The 24119-nt window shown below is 36.7% G+C and overlaps 3 protein-coding genes across 5 annotated transcripts in view; 2 read left to right on the forward strand and 1 right to left on the reverse strand.

Annotated features, from left to right (window-relative positions):
* The first annotated feature begins 252 nt into the window (after window positions 1–252).
* ND-B18 (NADH dehydrogenase (ubiquinone) B18 subunit) lies at window positions 253–2246 on the forward strand. Its single transcript, XM_043433178.1, has 3 exons — window positions 253–461; window positions 881–1049; window positions 1987–2246. Exons 1-3 carry the CDS (start codon window positions 350–352, stop codon window positions 2069–2071), a joined length of 366 nt encoding a protein of 121 aa, XP_043289113.1. The 5' UTR covers window positions 253–349; the 3' UTR covers window positions 2072–2246.
* Window positions 2247–2383: 137 nt separating this feature from the next.
* sit (stuck in traffic) overlaps window positions 2384–24119 on the forward strand; it is a 74645-nt gene continuing 52909 nt past the window's right edge. The window contains exon 1 of the mRNA XM_043433169.1: window positions 2384–2591. The gene's annotated coding sequence lies outside the window, so the exon portion shown is untranslated. The remainder of the gene's footprint in view (window positions 2592–24119) is intronic.
* LOC122418982 (elongation of very long chain fatty acids protein AAEL008004-like) overlaps window positions 3871–24119 on the reverse strand; it is a 63059-nt gene continuing 42810 nt past the window's right edge. For all 3 annotated transcript variants that reach the window (XM_043433170.1, XM_043433172.1, XM_043433171.1), the window contains 4 exons: window positions 14494–14838; window positions 9550–9687; window positions 6580–6822; window positions 3871–4899 (listed from right to left, as the gene is read on the reverse strand). In XM_043433170.1, the coding sequence (XP_043289105.1) occupies window positions 4714–4899; window positions 6580–6822; window positions 9550–9687; window positions 14494–14838 (912 nt within the window). In that variant the 3' untranslated portion in view covers window positions 3871–4713. The remainder of the gene's footprint in view (window positions 4900–6579; window positions 6823–9549; window positions 9688–14493; window positions 14839–24119) is intronic.

A 24119-nucleotide genomic window follows, 5' to 3' on the forward strand; every position in this document is an offset into this window, starting at 1 on the left:
AGATGAAAAGTACAGCCCTAACATGCCGCTTTTATATCACAAGATCGTTTGAGTTTATTATATTTCCATACCAGAAATTGAAAATTTTTTGAAAAGTTCGATCATAAGCTATTTTTTGTTGGTATAGTCCAGACATTATTCCAATTGATTGAGCTATTTAAGCTTCGTACATCGGTTTTCAATTACCTCCAAAGCCTCCAAATTACGTAACTTGTACCACCAGATGTCAGGAATGTACCAATTTAGGAACGACTTTGCCTTCGGTCAATACATCAGTCGATTTTCTCGACATCATTACGAAAACAACTTTCAATTTTTCCATCAAGAATTTGGCGAATAATAAACAACAATGGGCAACGTGTTTGCGGGGGAAAAGGAGGAGTTCAAGACTAAACCCGAATATAATGGTACCCCGCAATTTGACCCTCTCGATGGGTTTCCTAATGGCAGAAAAAAGAGGGGTTCGTACACAGTGCTTAACCTGAAAATTATCGACTTTGAAATATTTTTTTTTCTTATGTTTAAAAAATTACTGAAACATTGGCACTTGTCAACTTTTTTACAATCAAGTTGTCAACTTTTTTACAAAAACAAAGAATTTAATAAAACAAAAGTCTTGAGTGCATGAATATTCGTGACACAATTTCATCAGCTGTTTTTTTTTTTTTCATAATTTTGGGAACTAATTTGAGGAAATATGAGAAAGTAAAACGAAATTGAAGGAATTCCAATTCTGTGTAATAATACTATTCCATTTTTTAACTTTCCCTATCTTGTTTTATCTTAAATTATCATCTCAATTTAATTATTTTAACTATATTTTGAAAAAAAAATTTACAGTGTACACCAGAAATAAATATGTTTGTGTTTTTACGATCAGTGATGCTGGCAACGGAAGAAGAGATGATCGCTGTAAAACTGCCTTTGTCGGAAAGAGATTACTGTGCTCATTTGGCAATAAAAATTGAAGATTGCAGATATAGAAATTATCCTTGGGTTGCTCGATGTAAAGCTGACGTACATGCGTGGAATGACTGCCAATACGAAGAGTAAGGATATTTTAATTTACAATGTGACGTTTTTGGTATTTCATTTCGTTTTGTACGATGGTTCGATACATTATATTTTCAAAACTGGGATGAAATAATACTAGACATTTTTTTGACAAACTTTGTCCTGGGTTTTTGAATTATTGAGATCTTGTGACTACAAAATCTTTACTGAAAATAGTACAAAATTTTGCCTTTAAGTTTCTTATTTACATAACAGAGATAAGAAATTTTTATTTGTGATATGAGTAAAAACTACATTTTTGACAATTTGGGAACTTACAATCATTATATTCTTTCCATACTATTCATTTCTCACATCATTTTTTTTATCAACCATATTTGTTTATTATTCTTAATAGAAAAATCTCCAAAGGAAGTTACAGTGTCTGATCAATTGAAGATGTAAATATCTTCACATAATTCTATTTTCCAATATTTTGAGTCGCACGATGGCCACTAATTTGAAAAGTAATTCGTCCTGACAACAATGTCAATAATTTCTTTCAAAACTTGGATATTTTCAGAATGAGTTCTATGTGGTGCGACATCCACTTTTCTAATAAATCGGCTAAAACTAAAATCTGAGTCCTCATTTTTATGATGAGTTGGTCACATACTTTTTTTCGGAAACTCGAAATCGTTCGATTTTTATCGATTTCCAGTATCTGAATCATAAACCGAGAAGATAATAACTATTGCTCAATAGTGAAATATTGAAAAAACAAATTTGACGACTATCGTCCCCTTTTTCCATCTAATTCGACTATTGTCTATCGATACAGCGAATGAAAACGCAGTACATTATTTTGTTTGAGTTTCTATCGTGTGAAACATTCGAATGAAGAAACTTGGATGTTTTTTGAAAAAAAAGCCGTATTCTCCGTTATTACAATTGAACGATAATGAATTTAAAAAATTCGTAATTATTTTACAGTTTTGTTTTGCGGATGAAAGAGTACGAGCGTGAACGTCGTCTTCTAGAGCGACAGAAGCGAAAGCTTCAAGCAGCTGCAGCTTGAGTGAAAAAGGAGATTAATCAAGCAAACAAGCGAAGAGAAAAAAAATTGTAATAGAAATCTGCGATGAGAAGCTCGTTACAATATTTAGCGATGAATTGAGATGAAAGACGCGTGCTTTCTACGTCCCTTGTATATAAAAGAAAGCTTCAATAAAGTGTGGCAAGAAATATTTAAAGGGGAGTGAAAGATCACTGACTGCATCCCCCTAGGCTGGGGAAAAATCGTTGCTCAAGGGTGAGCATCACTGACCTAGCGAAATTCTCTCAAACACGAACCCTTCATTTCGAGATAATCAATAATGTCTAGAGTCCCGGAGGCCTTTCTCCGCGGCCGTATCCGCATCGTGCCGTTTCCGTGTTTAGAGCACTTATCAGTCCTTTATTTATATTATTTTTTTCATTCCCCTTTGATATAAGCTTTTTCTGATAGAGTGTGAAATGAAAAATGTGTGGTTTCGTATTTTTTCATTGACTCTGTGCCCAATGAAATAACGAAAAACGGAGTTTCCAACGACTCAGAGGTGAGAACAGTAGTGTGCGATCATTTCCTCTACCGGAAACTTACCGTGTTTGTAATCCATTTAAAAAAATATATATATTGTCAAGCAAAAATAATGCCCGGGAAAGTGCAGGGCTCATTTGCCTTGAGCTCATTCGTGAGAATTCAGACACTCCAAACGTCTCTGTGGCCTATTTTGCTTGTTGAAGTACGTGCTTCCTAGTGGACCAGTAATCGTTCATCTGCTTGTTTGAGAGAATTCAAATTTCAATGCTTGATTTTCTTTCATATTTGGCATTTACTGCGCTATAATTTTGCATAAATAAGTGCCCTTATGAGTCGGCCTTTTTTTCAATACCAATATTCTCGACTACCGCACTGCGGCAATTTATATATCTTAAGGCATCTTTTTTCGTAGAAAACGAATGCGTGAGAAACACAAATCTTTGAAAATTGTGAACCTGGAAAAAACGTAGAACTGATAACGAAGTTTCTTTACATTTCTTGCAATAACACTTTTTAACTGTTAGAGAAATCAACCAAAATACTTTATTCCAAATAATTGCCATTTAACATTTGAGACATTCGTCCCAGGACTAAAATGTAGCGAATTTCAATGGATTCCAAACTGTTCGAAAAGTTTCAACGTCCGAAAAGAATTATTTATAATAAGTATGAAAAACTGTTTAACTGAAGTCGTTTCATCAGAATTTCTGACTCGCATTTTTGTCATACCGGACCGTAAATCCTATTTTATATTTATTTCACAGTATCACGCTTTAACACATGCGTAAATAATGAAAAATCTGTGCTGTCTTACAATGTTCCGAAGTAAAAAAGCGCCGAAATTAATTGTCCTCCATTTTGAATGATTTCAGCACACACTGCTAAACAATCGCTAGATTATTTTGTAAGCTTTCATAAAAATGAAATAGGAACTGTGAACTATTATTTTCCACGGTTTTACCGTGATGTGCAGTGAATAATGAGAATTCAAAATCATCTTCGCTCCAGCAATCCGTAACCTGCAAATTATTGAGTTACTCACAGTTTCGTTGATCAATTGCTTGGTTAATATACGAAGAGTCAACAACTTTAGTTGATCTGTTGATGATTATGATTAACGAGAGGCTTCATCCAATATTGGTAATCCCTTTTTTCAATTACAATGTAAAATTTTTATTTTCGAACTACGATGGCACCTTTTTTTTGCAAAATAGCTCATTATTGCTACAGCTTATTAGTAACAATCTAAATATATCACTGATACGCAGATAGGAATGATAAAAATTGAAAAAAAATCAGAATTTAGTAGTATTTTATTTTCAAATGATTTCCGATAGTTTTTCCCTCAAGACAGATACGTGGTAACTCCTGCTGAGTGTCAAACTCCAGGGAATTCCTCGGGTCGAAGTGAAAAGTCGAAACGTTCGAAAAAGCGAGTTTTTCGGGAACGTTCGTAGCGTTTTTTATTCGTTTTAATTTATAAATAAGATTACGTTATATCTATTCTTATAAGATGATGTAGAAAATTCAGGATCACTCCGCGTGTCGAAACGCGGGATCGATGCTTCACTCCACTCGAATGATCGCCCGCGAGTGTTGAAGTTACACCACTTTTTCTTATATTTACAAATAAAATTATTCTACAGGAATTGTTACTCGTATTTCGAGGAGTCGACAGTTCGGTTCGACTGAGAAGACGAGAAGGTTTGAAGGAATCGCTTCGGCGATGGGACACCGAGATCATTCGCGCAAAGGATCGAGGCTTTAAAATTTTCGTTCGGAGACGCGTACAATATTTGTTTTCGACCGAAAGGTCGATCCCTTGTTTCGGGATTTCAATAAAAATGGGATGCGGTCGAATCGACGATGCAATTTTAATCGATTTCATTAAAATTGCTTCTCGAGGTTACAAGTTACCTCCGAGAGAGATACGAATAAACCATTTGCCCGTGACAGGGATTCGATTTCTCGTATTACTAGAATCCGAGGTTTTCTCTTCGTTCATTAATTCTCCTTCTCCGGCATCGTTTCGAAGTCACTCCGATTTACTCGGAGATTCCAGTAGGCGCTCTTCTCGTGTTTTCTTCTGAAGTCTGTAATTTTGGAATTCGTTTTTTTTCAAAGTCCTACTTCGTGGCTCATTCGCCCTTGATTTGCTTAGCTCGTATTTCGCGTAATCTTTGATACGAGCGTTGATAGAAATCTAGGAAAAGGAGGAAGAATATTATCGAATGAAGCATCAGTAGAGACGCGATGAGTTTAGGATAACCGCAAGGGAATATCAGAGCCTGTGCGCTGTGAATGAACACGAGGAAAAATTGGACCTGTAACAAAAAATAAAGAAACATTTTATTCGTGCGAATTATTAATTCGCTAATAATCCAAATCGGACAAAAGTGATCACAAGAAAAATAGCGAACACCGAATCGTTTGAAAAAAAATGGCATCGTTCAAGCGAGTCCCGTAAAATTCGAGTCAATTCCTTTGGTCGTTCCAACGAAAAAGCAAAAAAAGTCATTTGGAAAATCGGTTAAAAATAATAAATTTATGAGCGCGTGCGTTTTTACAGACTTGTATAGTTGACCGTTGCGCTAAACGTGGGACCGGTGCAACGGACGTTGCATCAAGATCGAGTACTAATCACGTCCGATTCATTAGCTAATTAGCGCTCCAGGTAACCGGCTACATTGGAATGTCAAATTATTGCGTAATTGCGTGCGAAAAACGCCCGCTACCACGCAGCGGCTGAAGTCAGCTCGACTTCGCTCAACCTCACATCATCGCACAAATCCTTTTTTCTCTCACGTCATTTTCCTTTCCCAGCGAAAAGTAACGACTCGCTGCATTTATAAATTTCGAGACAGAAAAGAAGTCGCGATGATAATGAAAGGATTGGCGAAGAAAAATGATAATCGGATCTGAGCGATCGAGTACAATTGGCGAACGTCGACGGATCGGTAACCACGAGACATTTGGGTCGGCAGGACGTTGCGATTGATCTGAATTTCATTGCTCATTATTACCTTTAGATTTCGCGATAAATCTGTGTTATTGCACTTATAACTGTTTTCCTTTTCTCCGATAATTTCACAATTTTGTGTCCGTAGCGCGGTTGTGGTCTTATCGTGTGGATTTATCAGGACAACGCAACAATCGCCCTTTTGCTCGGCAGTTTAGCAATCCGTGTCTGCGCTGGCACAATGTTCTTTGGCAATTTAACGTGCCTGCGTTTTTCTCTCTTTTCTTTTTTCCAGCCTTCTAGAAAAATTGAACACACGTACACGCGCACACCTGTGCGCGATCGATTCGTCGTTGTGATTTCGTCTCACGGCGGTCACACTGACGGAGACGCACACGACGAATGCGACCGTTCACTTTCGTTCGGCTCGAATTATCGGTCTACGGGCGTGATCTTACTCGTTTCACAATTTTTCACGAGTGGCCCAGATCGCGAATAGTGTATCTCGTTGTTAATTCACGGGGGGGAAGCATGAAAGAAAACTGATTAAATATTTTTCGCCTGGGACGAATGAGCGATTGGGGAAAAATGATTTTATCACATCCGCGGTGCGACTCGATGAAAAGAATCGAGATTAAACTTTGTACAAACCGAATCGCTTTCGCGTCTCAGAATCTAGTGCTTCACTATTTTTTGTCTTAATTAACGGTAGATTTTTTCCCTTCTATTCAACGATCCCTCGAGCACGTCGCTCATGATTTACCGTGACTCGTCCGTTTCAGAAAGATCGCGGCAAATCTCTCAGCGTTCCACTTTTCATTGTCATTTTTTTTCTCCCTCGCGAACCTGGCTCTAAAGATCTTCGTAGTTTCATCATGAGACTGTGGGGACACTTGCCGAACGATTTATCTTTTTATTTCATTTTATTTAAAAGAGCACCATTCGTTATTGAATATCGTTCGATTGCTCGAGCCGAGAAACGTCAAAACGCGTTTGAACTCCTAACTCGTTTCATTCAAATCGCTTTTTTGTTTGCGACACTTACCAATTGTACCGTGGTCAAATGTTTCTTCCACCATATATATTTCTGGTACTCCGGCCCCATTGCCGAGAGCATGTAATACACATACATGACTACGTGGACTGCGTTGTTGATGAGATTGCCGAGAGTTCCGTGGCCACCAGCAATAAACTTGACGCATATCCACGTCTCGAGGGGGGTCAGTGAGTGATGGTACAGATGCAAAAACGTAACTTGCCGGTCTTTCTTGCGTAGGACGAAGAATATCTATGAGGGTATAAACGAACGAAATCGTAATAAATCAATATTGCACAATGGACGAATTCGAAGCAGAAAAATAAAAATTCTTTTTATTCTTTATCGTAGGGAAATTATTCGCATTTTCGTTGGGAACATCGTCAAATTTTAATGTAACGAATGAATTTTTTTCTCGAAATTTCACGATTGTCAGAATAAAAACTTGCGGCATAATCGATAAACGCGGAGGTGGCCGATTCATTTTCAAGTGAAGGCTAATGAACCTGTGAATGAGTGCTTTTTCATGTATTCACGAGGATCGTCGTTGGTCAATGAAGAAATGAATTTATTCAGTGTTGAAATCGATGGAATAAATATTTCTGAAGTTAGAAATTTACGATGGTGAGAACAGTAGCGAGAGGTTCGCGAGGCTTTCGAGCACATCGACTTTGACTGATTTTCGTTTCGTAATTTACACGTACTACGCCTGTGATCGTCCAACTATGCGGAGCTCTTGCGTTGCACTTGGATGCGTAGCATTAAGTATTCGATCAAACGAATTATTGCTGTTAGCGTTAATTTATATACACGCGAACATAACTATACGTTTTTCCATTTAAAATATAAAAATTTGTACCGAAAATTTGCGATTTAAATAGAGAAATTCAGTTAATATAAATTTTCGGAGTTACGGATATTTATATTTTATTTTTTTTTTTCAATTTTTTATACACGGAAAGTTCCACATGCGTACCGATATATAATCGTACAAGCCTGAATAAAATTCTGCTATGTACCACAGTAAATTTCTAAACACTTTGGCGGATCATCGATGCTTGTGTTTGAGCTCCTCAAATTTTACTATGTTCAGCTGTAAATTTCGATTGTGAAAACAATACTAACCATAGCAAAACAGCATAATAATTCTACTTTACAGTTCATCATCGAGTCAACATTAATTGTACAATGTTTCCTCGGTGAAGTACGTAGGAAAAAATAGCACAATTTATTTGTCAGAGCAAAATACGCGATTTAAAAGTTTTTATCCGGAATAGACTTGGAAGTTATAATGTTGTTCGTAAAAATTTCCAAAATGAGTGATATGGAACCCTAACACTGTGGTGTCAGTAATTTTTACAATTTTTTTTTCTCCTTGTAAATATTCAAGCGCGAATGAAATTTTGCCATGTATCGCAGTAAATTTTCAAACATTTCGGTGGATCGGCGATACTTGTATTCGAGCTCTTGGAATTTTACTACGCTCAACTGTAAAATAAGCTATTCAGAAATTTCCATTGGGAAACGACACGAAAATTACAAGGTTTTTGATAAAAACCTCCAAAATGGGCGATATAGAACCCTAATACGATGGTGACATAATAATTCTTACGATATTTTTCTCTCCTCGTACTTAACGAAAAATGAAAAAAATGGAATTCTTTTCGAAACTCCTGATTTTATACTTCTATACAATGCACCTTGATTCCTCTTGAAAAGAAGCAGTCGAGATGCATTGTGTTGAAATTTCAGTAGAAGGAATTGCGACAAGTTTTCGAAGAGTATCTCGATTGACAAAAAAAATTCTTTTTTTTATCGATAATTGCACAAAACTACAATAAACTTCTTGGTGTTTCCCAGTAAGAAATAGACAAAGCTTCTCAAACTATGTAAATTACAATATTTCTTAAACTATCCTGTTTTGTCGCGATCCCCCTTCCCAACTTGTTTGACGGCCTATGCAATATAATAATTGTTCGATTAACAAGCGTTTTCTCGGAGGGTTTCCATCGTCAATATTTGCAATCGAAATCTCAAGTACGAACGCACTCGAAACAACAGAGAAATAAAAAATAACGAGGACTCTCACTCACAAGGGAGATTGCGCGTGCAAATGGCATGCTCCAAAGTGTCTTGGTGCACAGGTGCAATGTTTTCAACAGGCTCTGTACCTTCTATGATACGAGTCACCCAAGGTTTTATCGTGCTATGGCGTAATATTTCATACACACATACGCGCGTATTATTAACAGGCGGGATTTCTCTCTCGAGTTTGTAACTTCGTTAATGAAACTAATTATAATAAGATGATTCGGCGAGCACATGGTTCTGAATTAATAGCCTGTAACTTCGTTTCATGTCGTTATTTCGTGTGCAATGTGAAGTAATAAGAGAAATTTCATTTAATTCCTGCGAAATGCTTGGCCAGCGATCGTTTTAGGAAATTATTCTTGAAAGTGGCATTGTGATTTGTATCTTGCGCGTAAGCCAATCACGCGATGATGTACCGAATAATTATGAGGACGAATGAAGCACGAACGACTGGATTTGAGTCCATTTTAGGCTGATGTCGATTTCACTATCAATCTTAAAAACATTTATTATTTAATTTTTCAGCGAAAATGAATCGTCGATAAATCGCAGTAGAAACAAGTGCGAGCCTATTAGCCACAAGAAAATTGAATATTGAGACATGAAACACAAAATTGTAGAGATCACGAAAATTACTCGATTTTTTTTCATAGCTAGGGAAATCAATGGTTTCGATAACATGCCCAATGAAAATTCGGAGCATCGTAAATTTGAACAATCTGTTAGAAATAGTAAAGAGTTCAGGCGGAGAAAAGCGATTTAAACTGTCCAATTTCGCCTTGAAGTTAATTTCAATCGTTCGATGTATTGCACAGTCTTCGCAGTTTCGATTTATAAACAATGGGCCCGAGCGTATGCGCGGAATTTTGTGAAATAATCAAAACTCACCGTGTCAGCAAATTCTGTAAATTTGCTGATAAAGTACCACCAGCATAGATTGGCCATCCTCATGGCACTTGGGTTGTGCGTGTAGTCGACAGGCTGACATTTGTAGCTGTAATCGAGCAACCAGCCGGACATGAGATGCTGCCAAAAAAAAAAATTCATCCGTGAATCAGAGGAAACAGCAACACCTCATAATAATGGATGTATAAAAACATGGTGACATCGTAAAACCTGAAACAACATTTTTGAAAAAAAATCGTCAGTACGAACTGAATTATAACAAAACAAATGAATGATCACTTTTGCTGCTGGAACGATTTGAAAAAACGTATAATTCTTGAAAAACAATTATCAATTAAACTGTGCAACTGCATTTTAAAGGAAAATATTTGTGTGTAAACGAATATGGCTTTTCACTTCGTGCCATTCATTGCCCCAAGAGACGAGTGATATATTCATGGATTACTTGGAACGAAAAAATGGTATTGTAGAAAAATACAGAGAAAATTGAAGTTTCGAAGTATTTGTCATCGCAGCATAAAGTAAAAGTAACGTATACGTTACAAGCGAATAAGATCACGAGAAAATAACTTTGTTCCAATTGAGGCGATTCGAGCGGTCGCAAAATCTGTAAAAGTCAAATTACAAACGTTTTGCATCGATATTGCAACAGTTGGAGATATGTTGATCAACTTATTCGATTATGCCAAAGTTTGCACCATTCGGACAAGTGCACTCACAGCAGAGGAGAATTGAGAGGCGTTTTAAGAGAGATCGAGAAAGCCTTGGGCACATGGAAAGTAGTCGAAGGAAATTCCACGTACAGGGGCGAGAAGGGGAGGGCCTGAGTCGGGGCTATAGTGACGTGGAAAAAAAAAATCGTTGCTCAAACGTTCGAAAACGAGATGGTTTGCCTTCAATAAACTACGATCTCTTGGCTATAAACGATCGACGATACAGTGGCAAAACGCGTCCGTTTTTGCTACAAGCACGCAGTTATTTCGCAAGAGCAACACTCTTCGTGTGCATTTTATCTTTTGCAATTTATGCATCTGACCTAATGTTAGGAACGGTCGAAGAACTCTTTCGATTGAAATCACGATTGAACAATTCTCTCAGTCATCTTTTACTGCATTCCTTAATACGCAACCAAACTGACATCATTCGTCTGATGCTGGTGAAAAATTGTCGTGCACTACAATGATTTTGGAATAATCAACTGACATCGAAGGTCGAGCGGTCGTTGCGTGGCCTTGACGATCTCTCAGGTCGAAGAGTTTTTAGCAGGGCAAATACTTGCATATGGGCAGGAGTTTTTCATGAAACTTTTGCTGAAATTTAGTCAAAATGCTGCCTGCATCGCGGTCGGATTTTTTACAGTTTTCCTCGACCCTTGGCAGGGTATCAAAAAAAATTAGGTATTAAGGAAAATCGCCCAGGAGCGACACTCCTAAGCAGAAGTAATAAATTTAGAGGACACAGTATTCATCAAATATTTCAATTAAAATGAAAAAACTTCAAGGGACATCTGCAAAAAAATTGATTGTGATTTATTGTCTTTCGACTGAATTATGCCAACTTCCATTCTCATAGTATAAGAGAATCATAATTTTTTCGCATCCAGAGAAACTCCAACGGTACAAAAAGTCTTGTAATTTCATAATTTTTTTCAATAAAAAATATCACGCCGGATTTCCCCATCGGGTAGGGCTTCCTGTGCACTTGTTTGCCAGTTTCAGGTTCACGTAAGCTCACATGGAGCGTAATAACCCTTTCGAGTCAATCGGTCATCGGGTTGGTCTCATCATTCCGGTGGAATTGTCGAATCCGACGATAGTGATTTGAAGTTGGGACCAGTATTCAAATGAACGTGTCTCCGAATGCTTGCGTTCGTCGGTGTAGTTTCGCAACATTTATTGTTGCTGTGAGAGATTTTGGTGCAACGATTACATGAAAATTGGGGTCCCCGATGAGTGAATTCGGCCAAAGATAATTTTATTTTGCACGGCCCAGCATATTACCGTTATTGGGTCGAGGTGAGTTTTTCGGAGTCCAGTGGTCCGAAGAATTTGCTGTAAAATACAGTGGGCCACGAGTTACCGCAGCGAAGTGCTGATGCATCGATATTTTACTGCGCCGTTTTAAAAAATTTAGTTTAGCGGAGTTTAATGCGAATCGTTACGTCAAAAGTTAGTGAAAACGATGAAAATTCATCAGCTTTTTCCGGAGGAGGCGTTTCGCTAGTATAGCAATGAGTACGAAGGTTCGATTCTACGGAATTTCTGACACTGAAAACAGACCCATTGATAAAAGGAAATGAATTATTCGTGAAGATAAGAGAAATTTAATGGCTCAGCCGATCGTACTTTTTGTGCAGTTCGCTGGGTTTTTTAAATATGGCTAAAAAAACGTTTCCTCGAGCGACTCGGCGCTCAAAGTTTCCGATCCGATTTGTTTTTTCTTATAAACGATAAAAATAAAACAGGTTATCTATTTTAAACGTCGATTCTCGCCTTGGGCGGAAGTTCGTAAGGCATCACAACGAAAACGTTTCTTGGCTAGTGAAAAATTAATGTATGACGAGTTTATAGCCTTGATAAATTATTCTTGTTTCTTTTTTTTCATTTTTTTCGTAAACAGGATGGGATCGGGTGTTTTCGGATGGAATTCGTCGGCGCGACCTTCCTCATTATAGCTCGATGAGAAACGAAAGTGCAAGAAGGTCTTTTATGCAATCGCCGAGGAGCCGACCTTCACAGCGCTCGAAGGTCCCCATTTTTTAAAGCAGAGGTCCATAGGAACCGGCAATGTGCGAAAGTGTGGATGTATCAAGTTTGATTCATAATGATGCAAAGGATTTCCTTTCACTCACCTTTTTATGCATTTATATCGATTCATCCAATTGTACGAGGGTCAGATCGTTCAAATTTTTAAAAATATTCTTTCCTGGAAGTTTGTCCCTCAATCAAAACATAGTGTCAGTTATGCGAAAAACTGATCCTTCGAGTGAAGAAAACTCTTTAGCCAAGATCACTATTCTCAAACTTTACTTCACTCTCAATTTTTTTCAAGATTCATTCAGGGCCTCTCTCTCTCTCTCTCTTCCCCTTTCTATCTCTGATCTGAATTCTGAGTATTCTCTCATTTCAATGACTCTTCCCCGAGATAAGGATTAGCACAACCAGTAAATACGAATAGTTAATGTGTCTCCGAAGGTTGTACGAGTGTCGATTTAACTCGACGCAGTATTGCGTAACGAGTCTCTTGTAAAACAGTAGTACATTACTGTACGAAGATATCCTCGGAATTCATATACATCACTGAGAGTAATGTGGCTGTTTAAACGTTCGGGTACTCCTGAGGCGAAGAACGCAACTTGAAAATCAAAAGTTTACAGTGAAACTTTTCGACTGCTCTATACCGAAGGATTGTGCATTAACGTTTTGAAGCACTCGTGCGAATGGTGTTTCGATCAGACATCATTCAAATATCCGTTTAAAAATTGAATTTCCGAAGAGCTTCAAGGCAGAGCATGCCCGAAGGATCGTATTTTATGGATGTCTAAATTGGATCGATTTTTACTAATACCTATTGAAGATATTATCACTTTGAATGAATTTCAGAGTTATTAATTCGAAATTTCTTACATTTTTTCAACTTATCTTTTAGCGAATGAAATTACGAGTCATTAATTAAACGGGGATTCATCACTGACTGAACACGATATTTCATTCATCCCTGGCGAAAATACTATAGTTTTTTATGTAATAAATCGCATTAGAGATCAAGAAAAAAGTATTAATTAAAAGACAGAAGGCTGTGTCAGGAATTGGCCAAATCAAGAAGAAACAAAATGCCGAAATAAGCAAATGTGAGGTTGTGCGAGTGCTCACAAATTTCGTTCAATTTTTAAGAGGATGGATCAGTCGGTATATCGCAACCGTGAGTGCGAGAGAGATAGCTGCAAATTTCGAAATCGAAATTCTTTGGGACAGTTTGACCGATCAAAAAAAGGCTCTGTCAGTCGATTTTTGCCATCGTTCTGCGTAGGTTGACAGAGCCTTTTTTTAATCAGTCAAACTGTGTCAAAGAATTTCGATTTCAAAAATTCCACCGCACGCGCAAGCGTACGCTTGTCTTTAATTGTTTTAACACTTTTTAAATAAAAATATTACTCAGGACTATTGTTTCGAATAGTTCATTGCAAAAATCACGATAACTACGATCGAATAGTAATTGCGCAAGATCACTCTTACTAAATTACTCCATCACTTCACTCTTATGTCGCTAAATAAATTTATCTGACACGATCGCGATCGAATGTGTTGCAATTGTTTCCTCCTTTTTTCTACGATGTGAAATACGCACATGAACAAACTCCGAGCACAACATCGACAACCAATCAAAGTACTTTTATAGCAGCTTCAAAAATAACTCGCACTTCGAGATTTCGTGACAACTCTTTTTTTATGAAAGGATCTTTATCATTAGTAAGACAATCGTCTCGAATTTTTTCCCAAACTTTCAATAGATACTTCATTGTTACTGTGTACTTTTTTATAAACTTCGTAAGAAGCGTTCATTCGTTATATGGAAGGATAAACGATTTTTTACGCACAGTCCCTAAATACTGTGTATTTTTCTTCATATTTAAACAGGTTTCTAATAACCAATAAAAGGAACCCTTTCAAATTTGATATGCGTGTCAGTCAACTAGCCATTTAAACTCTGAGTAAATTTCAAGACTTTCTCAAGAAAATTGTTTCGTACAAGAACTACCTTAATTTTCTAGCTCAGTTTTAATGCCAGTATTTTTTTTCTGTTCCACTTCCATTAACAATTCAAACGTTATTTTTGAATCGGGCATCGAATAGCAGATTCCAAGGGTTAGCACGTCACAATTAAACCAAGAACAATATTAATAATGTAAATAATTGTGAAATTTACCTCGTAGAGCATCCCCAATGAGAATAGTACTTGAAGGGCATTGTAAGCCACGAGGATACTCCTTAGATGAAATGGTTTTTGATTCACCATTACTCTGGGCCCGAGAAGCGTAACGGTGTACAGGTAAAGAGCGACGATGAAAATGACCGGTACTGGCGAATCCATGAGAGGCCAATCGCTGACACGTGGGTCGGAAGCTGTCGCGAGTATTTCAGTATATTGGTCAAGTGCCATACGAACTAGACCTTCTGCACCGACGAATGTCCTGTTCGAATCTTGGAGCTCGAGTAATAGCTCCGGTTTTCGTGCAACCACCAATTCTGCAGCTGCCGACGTCATTATATCCTAAATAAAATGGAAATAAATCATGAAATATACGGCGCTATAGAGTTTCAAATTGAACTGTGGATGAGAAGACGTCGGATGAGATTAAGTGAAAAAGTCGACGAACAGGAATTATATAATAGTTGGCCATTTACAATTTCTATTGATAATTTTCTCTTATTAAATTGTTCGTTACGACATTTGTCCGCAAATCGATCATTATGGTTATCTCACTGCATCGGACACTAGACGAGAGTGTTGTCATCGTTATGTCGTTACGAAATCCAAACGTCGTTGTTACCGGTGAAAATCCACTTTATTTATTTCTGGCTTATTTTCTCGTTCACGAAAGTTTTTATTTGATTTTTCGAAAGAGAAGATTATTTTTTTTTGTATTTTTCTATCGTTGCCCTCCTTTCATTTATTCAATATACTGTCAATCATATCTTTGTACGTCACTGATGCAGTGAAGTCTAACTGTTAATCCGTTTCTCTGCTCGTCACTCGTTAATTAGTGAGACTATTATTTCCCTCATTTAAATGTTTGTTTTTTCGTACCTTCATCGCCTCGAAGAGTCGAAAGTTTCGTTTTTCTTTCGTCTTTCTTTCTTTCTATCTTCACTTTTTTTTTCGTTCTTCAATAAGAATAAATATATTTCAAATGTTTATTTCTACAAAGTACGTTCATTCGGAGAAAATAAAAATAATAATAAAATGATTCGCTGCGACTACTATAATTTCGCGGTTTTCGTGAGATTAGTAACTGCGAGTGGTTTACACTGAGTCCGGTGACACGTAAGCTCAGTTTGCTATATGCGGTAGCCCATTATCATTTCGTTACGGGAATTACGCTGCGAGTGAATCTCTATCGAGTCATCGTCAATGATGGCTACGACATCGTACCTCCGCTGCTTTTCGCATACTTTTTTTTTATCTATCTCATTATTTTTTGATTTTTGATTACGTCGACATCATCAGCAAGGTATTGACGGCATTTTGACGTAACCAGTTGTCAGTTTATGGGATTATACGGTGACCAGGAAGTAACTGAACGAGACGAGAATCAAAGTGCAGGGAAGACGTCCAATTTATTATTATGGTTTTTTTTTTTTTTAATCAAAGCGTTATATACACTTGTGATATGGAAAAATCGAAAATTTTTTTATTAGATACTCTTCAAGTACAATGTCTGAAGAATATTCTCACGAAATTTCATAAAGATCGGAGCATTAGACTCGTAGCTGTGGGTATTTTTAAACGCGGTTATCTCATAGAATCATCTTTTTTGAAAAACGCCTTTGCGGTGGACACGATTACTGAAAAAATATTGATCTGATCCAAACTAAATTTATACGACTTATTTATTAAAATAATAGCTAGGACGAAGGATTTCGTATTTTGTTGGGGAAAAAAATTGTAACAAATAACCGAGAATTACCCCCTCAAAAAATGAATTTTTGTTAAAACTGTCAACATTTCTTTTAAATTTAAATTTTTACAAATCCTTCGTCCAGGCCCAAGATATTATTATAATAAAAAAGTGGCATAAATTTCGTATGGATCGGATTAATAGTTTTTTAGTTATCATGTACACCGCGACTGATGCTTGAAAAAAGGCGCTACTGGAATACAGCTGGAGTTCCACGACTTTGAGAAATTTTTTGATGAAAAAAATTGTACAAGTACATGGTTATATGTACCAATGAATCTCATTCACAGTTTTTCAATAAACATTAATTTTCTTGTCGAAACAAAAATCAAGAAAATCACATTTTTTCGCTCTCTGCAAGTATATAAGGCCTTAAAAAGATGTGATTATAAAAAACTCCTAAAAATATTAGTTAAATTTGAACTGATTCATTAGAAGATGAAAAAAAAATTCTTTACATCTCATAATTAATGTAAGTTTTTCATTACTTTCTTTGTCTCAATTGCATCAAATTTTGAGACGTAAATTTTCATCCTGGTATGAGTGAAAACTCGAAGGAATTGCAACTAATTTGAAATTATTATTCAACAACATCGTGACAGGGTTGAAACAGTCATTTTTAACGTTATTTTCATGCGAGTACTATCCTCAGAATGAATAAAAAACTGTATCACGGGACCCAAGACGCGGTTCATCAAGTCGCCGCTTTGAAAGAACTCCAAAATGACAATATCGAGCACACGGATTCACCAAAAAAAAAAACGCGGCGAAGCAGATTGCGTTATAGTGCACTGACAAAAAAGTGACGAGAGTTTCTCGCTAAAAAAGACGATTATTGAAGTCCGACTCGAGTGAAGGTCTCGCGGTCGTTACCATCAGCGAATTAATACATTTCTCAGGTACGTAAAACGAACAGGTTCACATCGAGTTTTACGAGCACATATACGTCATCGTACTTGTCAGTCAGAATTCATAAATTTATCTGAAGCTGCACAAGAATCAAGATGAAAAATTTAAATTGAGGCTACACTTATCGTGTTAAACAACGCAGGATTTTTATCTTTCACAAGATTATGGGAGTCCGTAATGAAAAACTGTGGCTAAATTCTCACTTTGAGTCTTGACGATGATCTACGTTTTTCAACTATCAATTGACTGGCCAATTGATTGAGCTGCGTCCAAATTAAAGAAAACGTTAAGCTCCATCTCCCCAATATTTCTCAAATTTATTATTGCGTCAGGAGTTTGTTTACGCGTGTATCCGGCGAGGTAATCCGGTATAATTTGGCAAGGTCATTTGTAGTAAGGGCACACAGTCGTTTACCTACAGAACTGGGCGAGTTCTGGACTTGACCAATTTTTCGACAGAGACTGAATCACGTTCTGCGCACTCGTATGATCACCTTGGATGGAAAAGAAAGTTGTAGTGATCACGAGACGCCAACGACGAAAAAAAAAATTAAAATAAATAAAAACACACAAGATTTTACGTACGCGCGGAACACGAGAGTGTAATTATACAATGTAAAGAAATCAATCAGATCGAGACCTTGGGTACAGACAAAAAAATGAAATGAAGCCAAAGTCTTGTTACAAATAAGTTGAACACTGAATCCTGCCATTTCATATATTCTGGGAAATTTCACAGTGCTTATTAGCTCTCATGGCTGAACATGATGTTGAAGGATCGCATTTATATGACGAAAACGGAGGATGAGTCCATCATCGTTGGGCATTGATCAAACAAAATTCATTTGGTTAAAATTTGTTTTGCTGATCAACCGTTAATTATTTGCAGTTCTCATGCCGCAGTTGAGGTGCACCGATCTTTGGTTGTATCTTGAGAAAATGGCTAAACAAAACATTTTGTTGATATAACTATCAATGTTTGGTTGACTTCTCAAGATATTTAATCAGCTGACTAAGCTTTTGTACCTCCAAATATTCCGATTTGAATTATTCGTCCTGCTGTTGAAACAACAAAAAGGTTGTTCCTTACGAAAGCATATTTTGTCATGTACACAGTGATTTTTCTTAGAATGCAAAAAAAATGTTTAGTCATTCGCATTCTCAGAGATAAACAGAATATTTTATTATTCAAAAATGCTTCGTAAAAAACGTGCAAACTTTTTGTCTGAACAAGAGAACGAAACTGTTGAAAAGTTCAGTTCATATTTTGTAAATTGAAACAAACATTTATTTACCACATCAACAAATTATTTTGCATTCATCCATAATATTTTGTCGGATGTATTCGACTATTTTATTTGATTCATGCAACAAAATTTCGTTTTCAGTGAGAAGATGTTTCGAAACATTAGCACCAATCCCCCCGCTAGGAATCAATCTTCGAAGGACGAATTCCCACTTTCCTTCCGTTCCTTCATTTTATTTGGCTATCCATTTACGTCTCTCTGACCCATTCGATTACGCATTTTTTCCACCGATCCCTTTTCCTCTCATCTATTAATCCACGCGAGTCCCAAAAATATCTCAACACTAATTTCAATCGGTTGCTTCATGCACTCGCAGTTTGCATAACTTAATTATTTTGGAGAATCATAGATTAAAATTTCGAGGCTTTCTACATAAAGGTGCCGTTACTTTTAGCCCATGGTGATAATACAAATGAAAATTTTCAATGCAATCATAGTTTCTATTGCGAAGTATAAATAATAATGTAGAGTGGTAATTCCATAACAAAGCCAGTGACTTTCAAATGCTTGTACGTCATAAATAGATGAAGTAGCTCAATTTGTGTTTTTGTGCTCACAAAAACATTGATTAATTATGGATCTGAGACTCTTGACATAACAGTCGTGCATCGTCATGAAATTATGAAATGAAAGTCTCTCTGAGTCTTCTCTAACGTAATATAAACTCGCGTTCCACATGTCCCAGCAAAAATGTACATCTTGCCATATATCACAACAAGTTACTGAAATGTAACATTTCTCTGATTCAGAAAATAAATTCATTCTGTCGATCAAAGTCAATAGATGACTCGTAAGCACTACGTTTTGCCTGAAGCAGCATAAAAACCGAATGAGAAATAGGGCAGATGCATTGCTTCGACCGATTGGTTTGACGAACAATTATTCCCTACTGACTATTGCCAATTGAGAATCAGCATATGCAGCCACTAATTGGAACCGAGAAAAATCATAAATGCGTTGTTTGAGCTCGTGAAAAAGTAAAGAAAACGATAGCAGCCAGACGTTGATTGAGATGGTAGAACGTGGTACGATTTCAAGTGGAACATCCCATACGAATCTTCGTGTAAGCTATATACAGTGATCGTTGAAAAGCTTTCAGATTTACGGATGGCAAACGAACGGTACTCGTTACAGAGAAAGTTCAAACTCCACGAGAGGACGTGAAAGATGAAACGAAAGAAGAAGAGTGAGAGCGAGAGAGAGAAAGAGGGACGAGGGGTGGAGGAGGGGGGGAGGGGGGGGGGGGGAATAGAAAAGAGGACTAGAACTAGAAAAATTCGATGTTGTTATATTTCGAGTGTTATCTCTCCGGTTTCCTCTCGCCTTCCCTGATCTATCTTCCTTTCATTCGTGTTCTCGTTCATTTCTCTAGTCGAGTTTAAAGACTGAATGGACACTTCGATCGGGCTCGTGCGTGTGAAATTTTCTCATACATACACGTAAATTCCATTTCTACTGAAAAACAATTTATGTGTATATAAAAACATGTAGGAATGAGGATTGGTGTGAGTAATAATATCACGGTATTTGTATATACATTGGTCCGAACGTACAGTGGCGATCCCCGTTAGTGGGTAAGTGGGCCACGTGCCTAGTTAATTGCGTATTGCTCTTTTGCTAATATTATCCGAACCCTGGAAAGCCAGCATTTGCCATGGCACCTGGGGCACCATAGCCACTCGCGTAACGCCACTTGTTGTCCATTTAACACTCTCCTGTTGCCTGTAAGGTAATCTTCTATCGTTGGAGTATAATAACGTTATTCCTGTCTTTGACACTCAGTTAAGGTTTTATGTACGCTTGCTGCGGGCGACAAAACGTGATTTTCTTGATTTTTATATCGACAGGAAAATAAATGTTTAATGAAAAACTGTGAACGATTAATATATATGATTATACACTTGTACAATCCTTTTTTTAACAACACCTTTTTTTAAGCACCAGTCGCGGTGGGCATGATAACTAAAAAACTGTTAATCCGATCCATACCACCAATTTATGCCACTTGTTAATACTTAGGCCTGGACGGAGGATTTGTAAAAATTTTGATTTAAGGTATTACGGGATGGATAGCCCAGCCGATAAATTGTATCTGATCGGAATTTCCGTACTTCGTGATGCAATAAGAATCTGAAAAAATTCAGCAACATTTGGAAAGTTATGAACTATGATTATCAACAATAATATTGCCCAAAAGTTCAAAAGTTATTAATAAATTGTTTAAATAAATAATTTTTGAACAATTTTACAGTAAACCCTTGTTTTTTTTACGAATCGAATGTGCGCATTTTTCTGAATGCTCATGATTTTTTTCAGAATTTTCGTGGATATTTGAAAGTCCCTTTTTTAAATTTTTTATGTGGCTCTATTTGTAGATTTTTGATCCAGTAACCTTGAGACTTTTCAAAACTGATGGTAAATATGTCTTCTAAAATATATCCAAAATTCAAATTTTTAAAAATTTTTTTCAAAATTTTTTCAAGAAATTTCAAAAATCCACGAAAATTCTGAAAAAATTCATGAGCATTCGGAAAAATACACACATTTGATTCGTAAAAAAAAAAACAAAATTATTAGATAATTAATTGCTCAAACAATTTGTTATTAACTTTTGGGCAATATTATTATTGATAATTGTTGTTCACAGCTTTCCAAATGTTAGTTATTGAATTTTTTCAGATTTTTATTGCATCACGAAGTACGGAAATTCCAATCAGATATCATTTTTGGTCGAGCTATCCATCCAGTTATACCTTAAAAGAAATGTTGACAGTTTTAACAAAAATTCATTTTTTGAGGGGGTAATTCTCGGTTTTTTGTTACAATTTTCTTCCCCAACAAAATACGAAATCCTTCGTCCTAGCTATTATTTTAATAAATAAGTCGTATAAATTTAGTATGGATCGGATCAATAGTTTTTCAGTAATTGTGTCCACCGTAAAGGGGTTTTTCAAAAAAGACGATTCTGAGAGATAACCGAAGGAGTGTCGGTACAGTAAACCAAAATGCTTAGGTTATTTTGAAATTTTTTCCGTATGTTCGTCGATAATGTCAAGGCCCACCGGCAAAAATTGAGATTGATTCACAACACAATTTTTGAGAAATATATTTTTTTTATGAAGCGTTTTAACACGGGATTAGATGGCACAAACCACATTTTTTTTGTCATAATTTAAAAAGTGCTTACACTTTAAAAAGAAAAACATCAACTGCTTCCACGTTGTATTAAACTGGTAATTGTGTTAAATTTTCAAGAAGTTTCTCTGCATAGTTTGTCAGATTTTCGTAAAAACAAATTACTGAACTGCTCATTTTCCATCGACTCGCCACGGTCGAAGAAAGTAACGGCAACGCTGCATTATGTCAGGATCGGCGCGAAATTTCAAACAGTCAAGTGGAGTGGATGGATGAGGTTATGTGTATCGTATGAAACCGAGCAATATTCACATTTTGTCCAGCATCTGTCTGTTTCACTCTTTTATCATCCATTTGCCTTTCCACCGAAAAAAAAACAATTCAACACTACTGACAAAATGATCGCGAGGTTGAAACTTCGAGGTTTGATTGCACACACAGCTGTTCGAGAGGACCTGTCGACAGAGCAGGCCGGCCACTACACGCGAAACGAAACACGACGGAGCAATGCCGCGGTTGTCACGTTCGCGTCACATTTTCGATAATTTTTAGAAATAACATAAAAAATATCCATAATATGTAAAGTAAACTATAACATTCATCATTACAGAAAATATGGATGGATACATAATTACACACATATTATTCGTAATAAAGCCTACTCTTAATAATGAAAAGTGAGAGTGTAGAAGTTGGCGCCCTGCTAGAATACAATGGATTTGTCACTCTGATCCCCCCCCCCCCCCCCCCCCCCCCCCAAAGATAAGTTGTACCGAAACTCTTTAATTAAAGATTCAAGTATTAGACGATCGCGCGCACCGAGCGGTCGGTTGAAATACCCATAGCTACGAATCTAATGCTCCGATATTTATGAAATTTGGCGTAAAATAATGTTCGATTTTTCCGCCCATCGCAAGTGTATATAAGGCCTTAAGATTTTATGAGCGCTTTGGAGGTCAAAAAATTCGTTTGAGCGTATTCTATCAAGAGAAAGCTGTGCAACTTCATTATTTCCCTCCGACTGTCTTCGATTCCGTTTCATTCGAGCAATACTGCATTCGAAACTTTCGTTACATCGAGGAGTCTCGACTTATAACGCATGAAGTGACATTCGCGCATTTGGAAAATGAGGTTTTGGAAAATTATTACAGGTCTATTTGCTAAAATAATATTGCAATTACGTTCGACGCAGTGAGCTACATTTTTCCTAATTCATTCAGAATGCCCAAGACCTTGAATACATTTTCGTTTTTATGAGAATAAATACAGACTCACCGGAGTTTTCTCGCGTGTGATAATTCATCATGGCTTAATGAGGATATTGTGAAATGAGACGTGGTAGAGAGATAAGAAAGAGTACAGTATTGTCCGTTAACGTGCACTTGGACACGCTTCGTTGCTGTCACGTAGCAATTATCCGTTAACATTTGCGCACCACTCGGATATCCATGTATACAATTTAATATTTATTTACATCTGTTAGTTTTTATAAGCTTGATTTTCATCGTTACGACTTCCTGGATACATGCGATTATCATTTGTATGTATATTTTCGTATCACACGACATCACTTCATTGTCGCACGCGTTTCCTAAGTAATTATTTTTTTCCAGTACTGCAGAAGAATTTTCAAAACAGCTAAAGAATTGAAAACAAGGGGAAAAACGTATTATTGATCGTGTCTAGATGCATATAAACGATCAAAAGTCAACTGTCTCAATCTGTAAAATTTGATCAATAAATTCATAAATTCAGGGTCAACCTAAAGGTCAATAGAAACTGCCATGTGGATTGCTGTTTTGTTTTTTATTTCCACTGAAATATTTTCGCCCCATCGCCCATTTTTTTTTATTTTACTTTTATGGAAGTAGAGCATGTTTCTCAAACTATTTATTATTGATGAATAGTCGAGATGAAACTCGAAATGAAGCGACTCTACTGATGAACCTGCTATTGGTGTAATCTTCGATCTTGTAGAGTTGCGATTATGGAGGTAATTTTGTTCACACAGAGAAAATGACGTAAAATTTTAAAAGATCTGAGCAGCCGAAGTATATTTTTGAGAGACGTTTACTCGACTGTTTGAGCCCGCTAATACGCACCGCCCAGTGCGGTACGTGCCTTTGTTTAAACGCGTTTTTCCAAAAATTACGTTTTACGACGGCTCGTTGATAAAATCTCCGAAAGTATTCAACTGTCCTTTACCAAAATTTTATCACATGTGCTTTGTAACTATAGCTGTTGCGCATATCACACGAATTTTGAAATTTTAAGCGGAGCTATTATTTTTTTCCAAAAATGATGGAAAAAACGTGCTTTTTTCGTAGTTTTTCGAAAAATGGCTGCCATTTCATCATCTTATAGCCATTTACTTATTGAATCGAAAACCAACTTTTTTTCTCTGATCATCCATTACAGAGATTTTATCAACAGCGCACACCCATCTTTTTTGGACCTGTCTTCTCCTCCATTTTTCTGTACGAAACCTGAGCAAAATAAATATAAAAAAAAAAAATTTTGTG

This window comes from Venturia canescens, chromosome 1, assembly GCF_019457755.1.
Source record: "Venturia canescens isolate UGA chromosome 1, ASM1945775v1, whole genome shotgun sequence".
Taxonomy (NCBI): Eukaryota; Metazoa; Arthropoda; class Insecta; order Hymenoptera; family Ichneumonidae; genus Venturia; species Venturia canescens.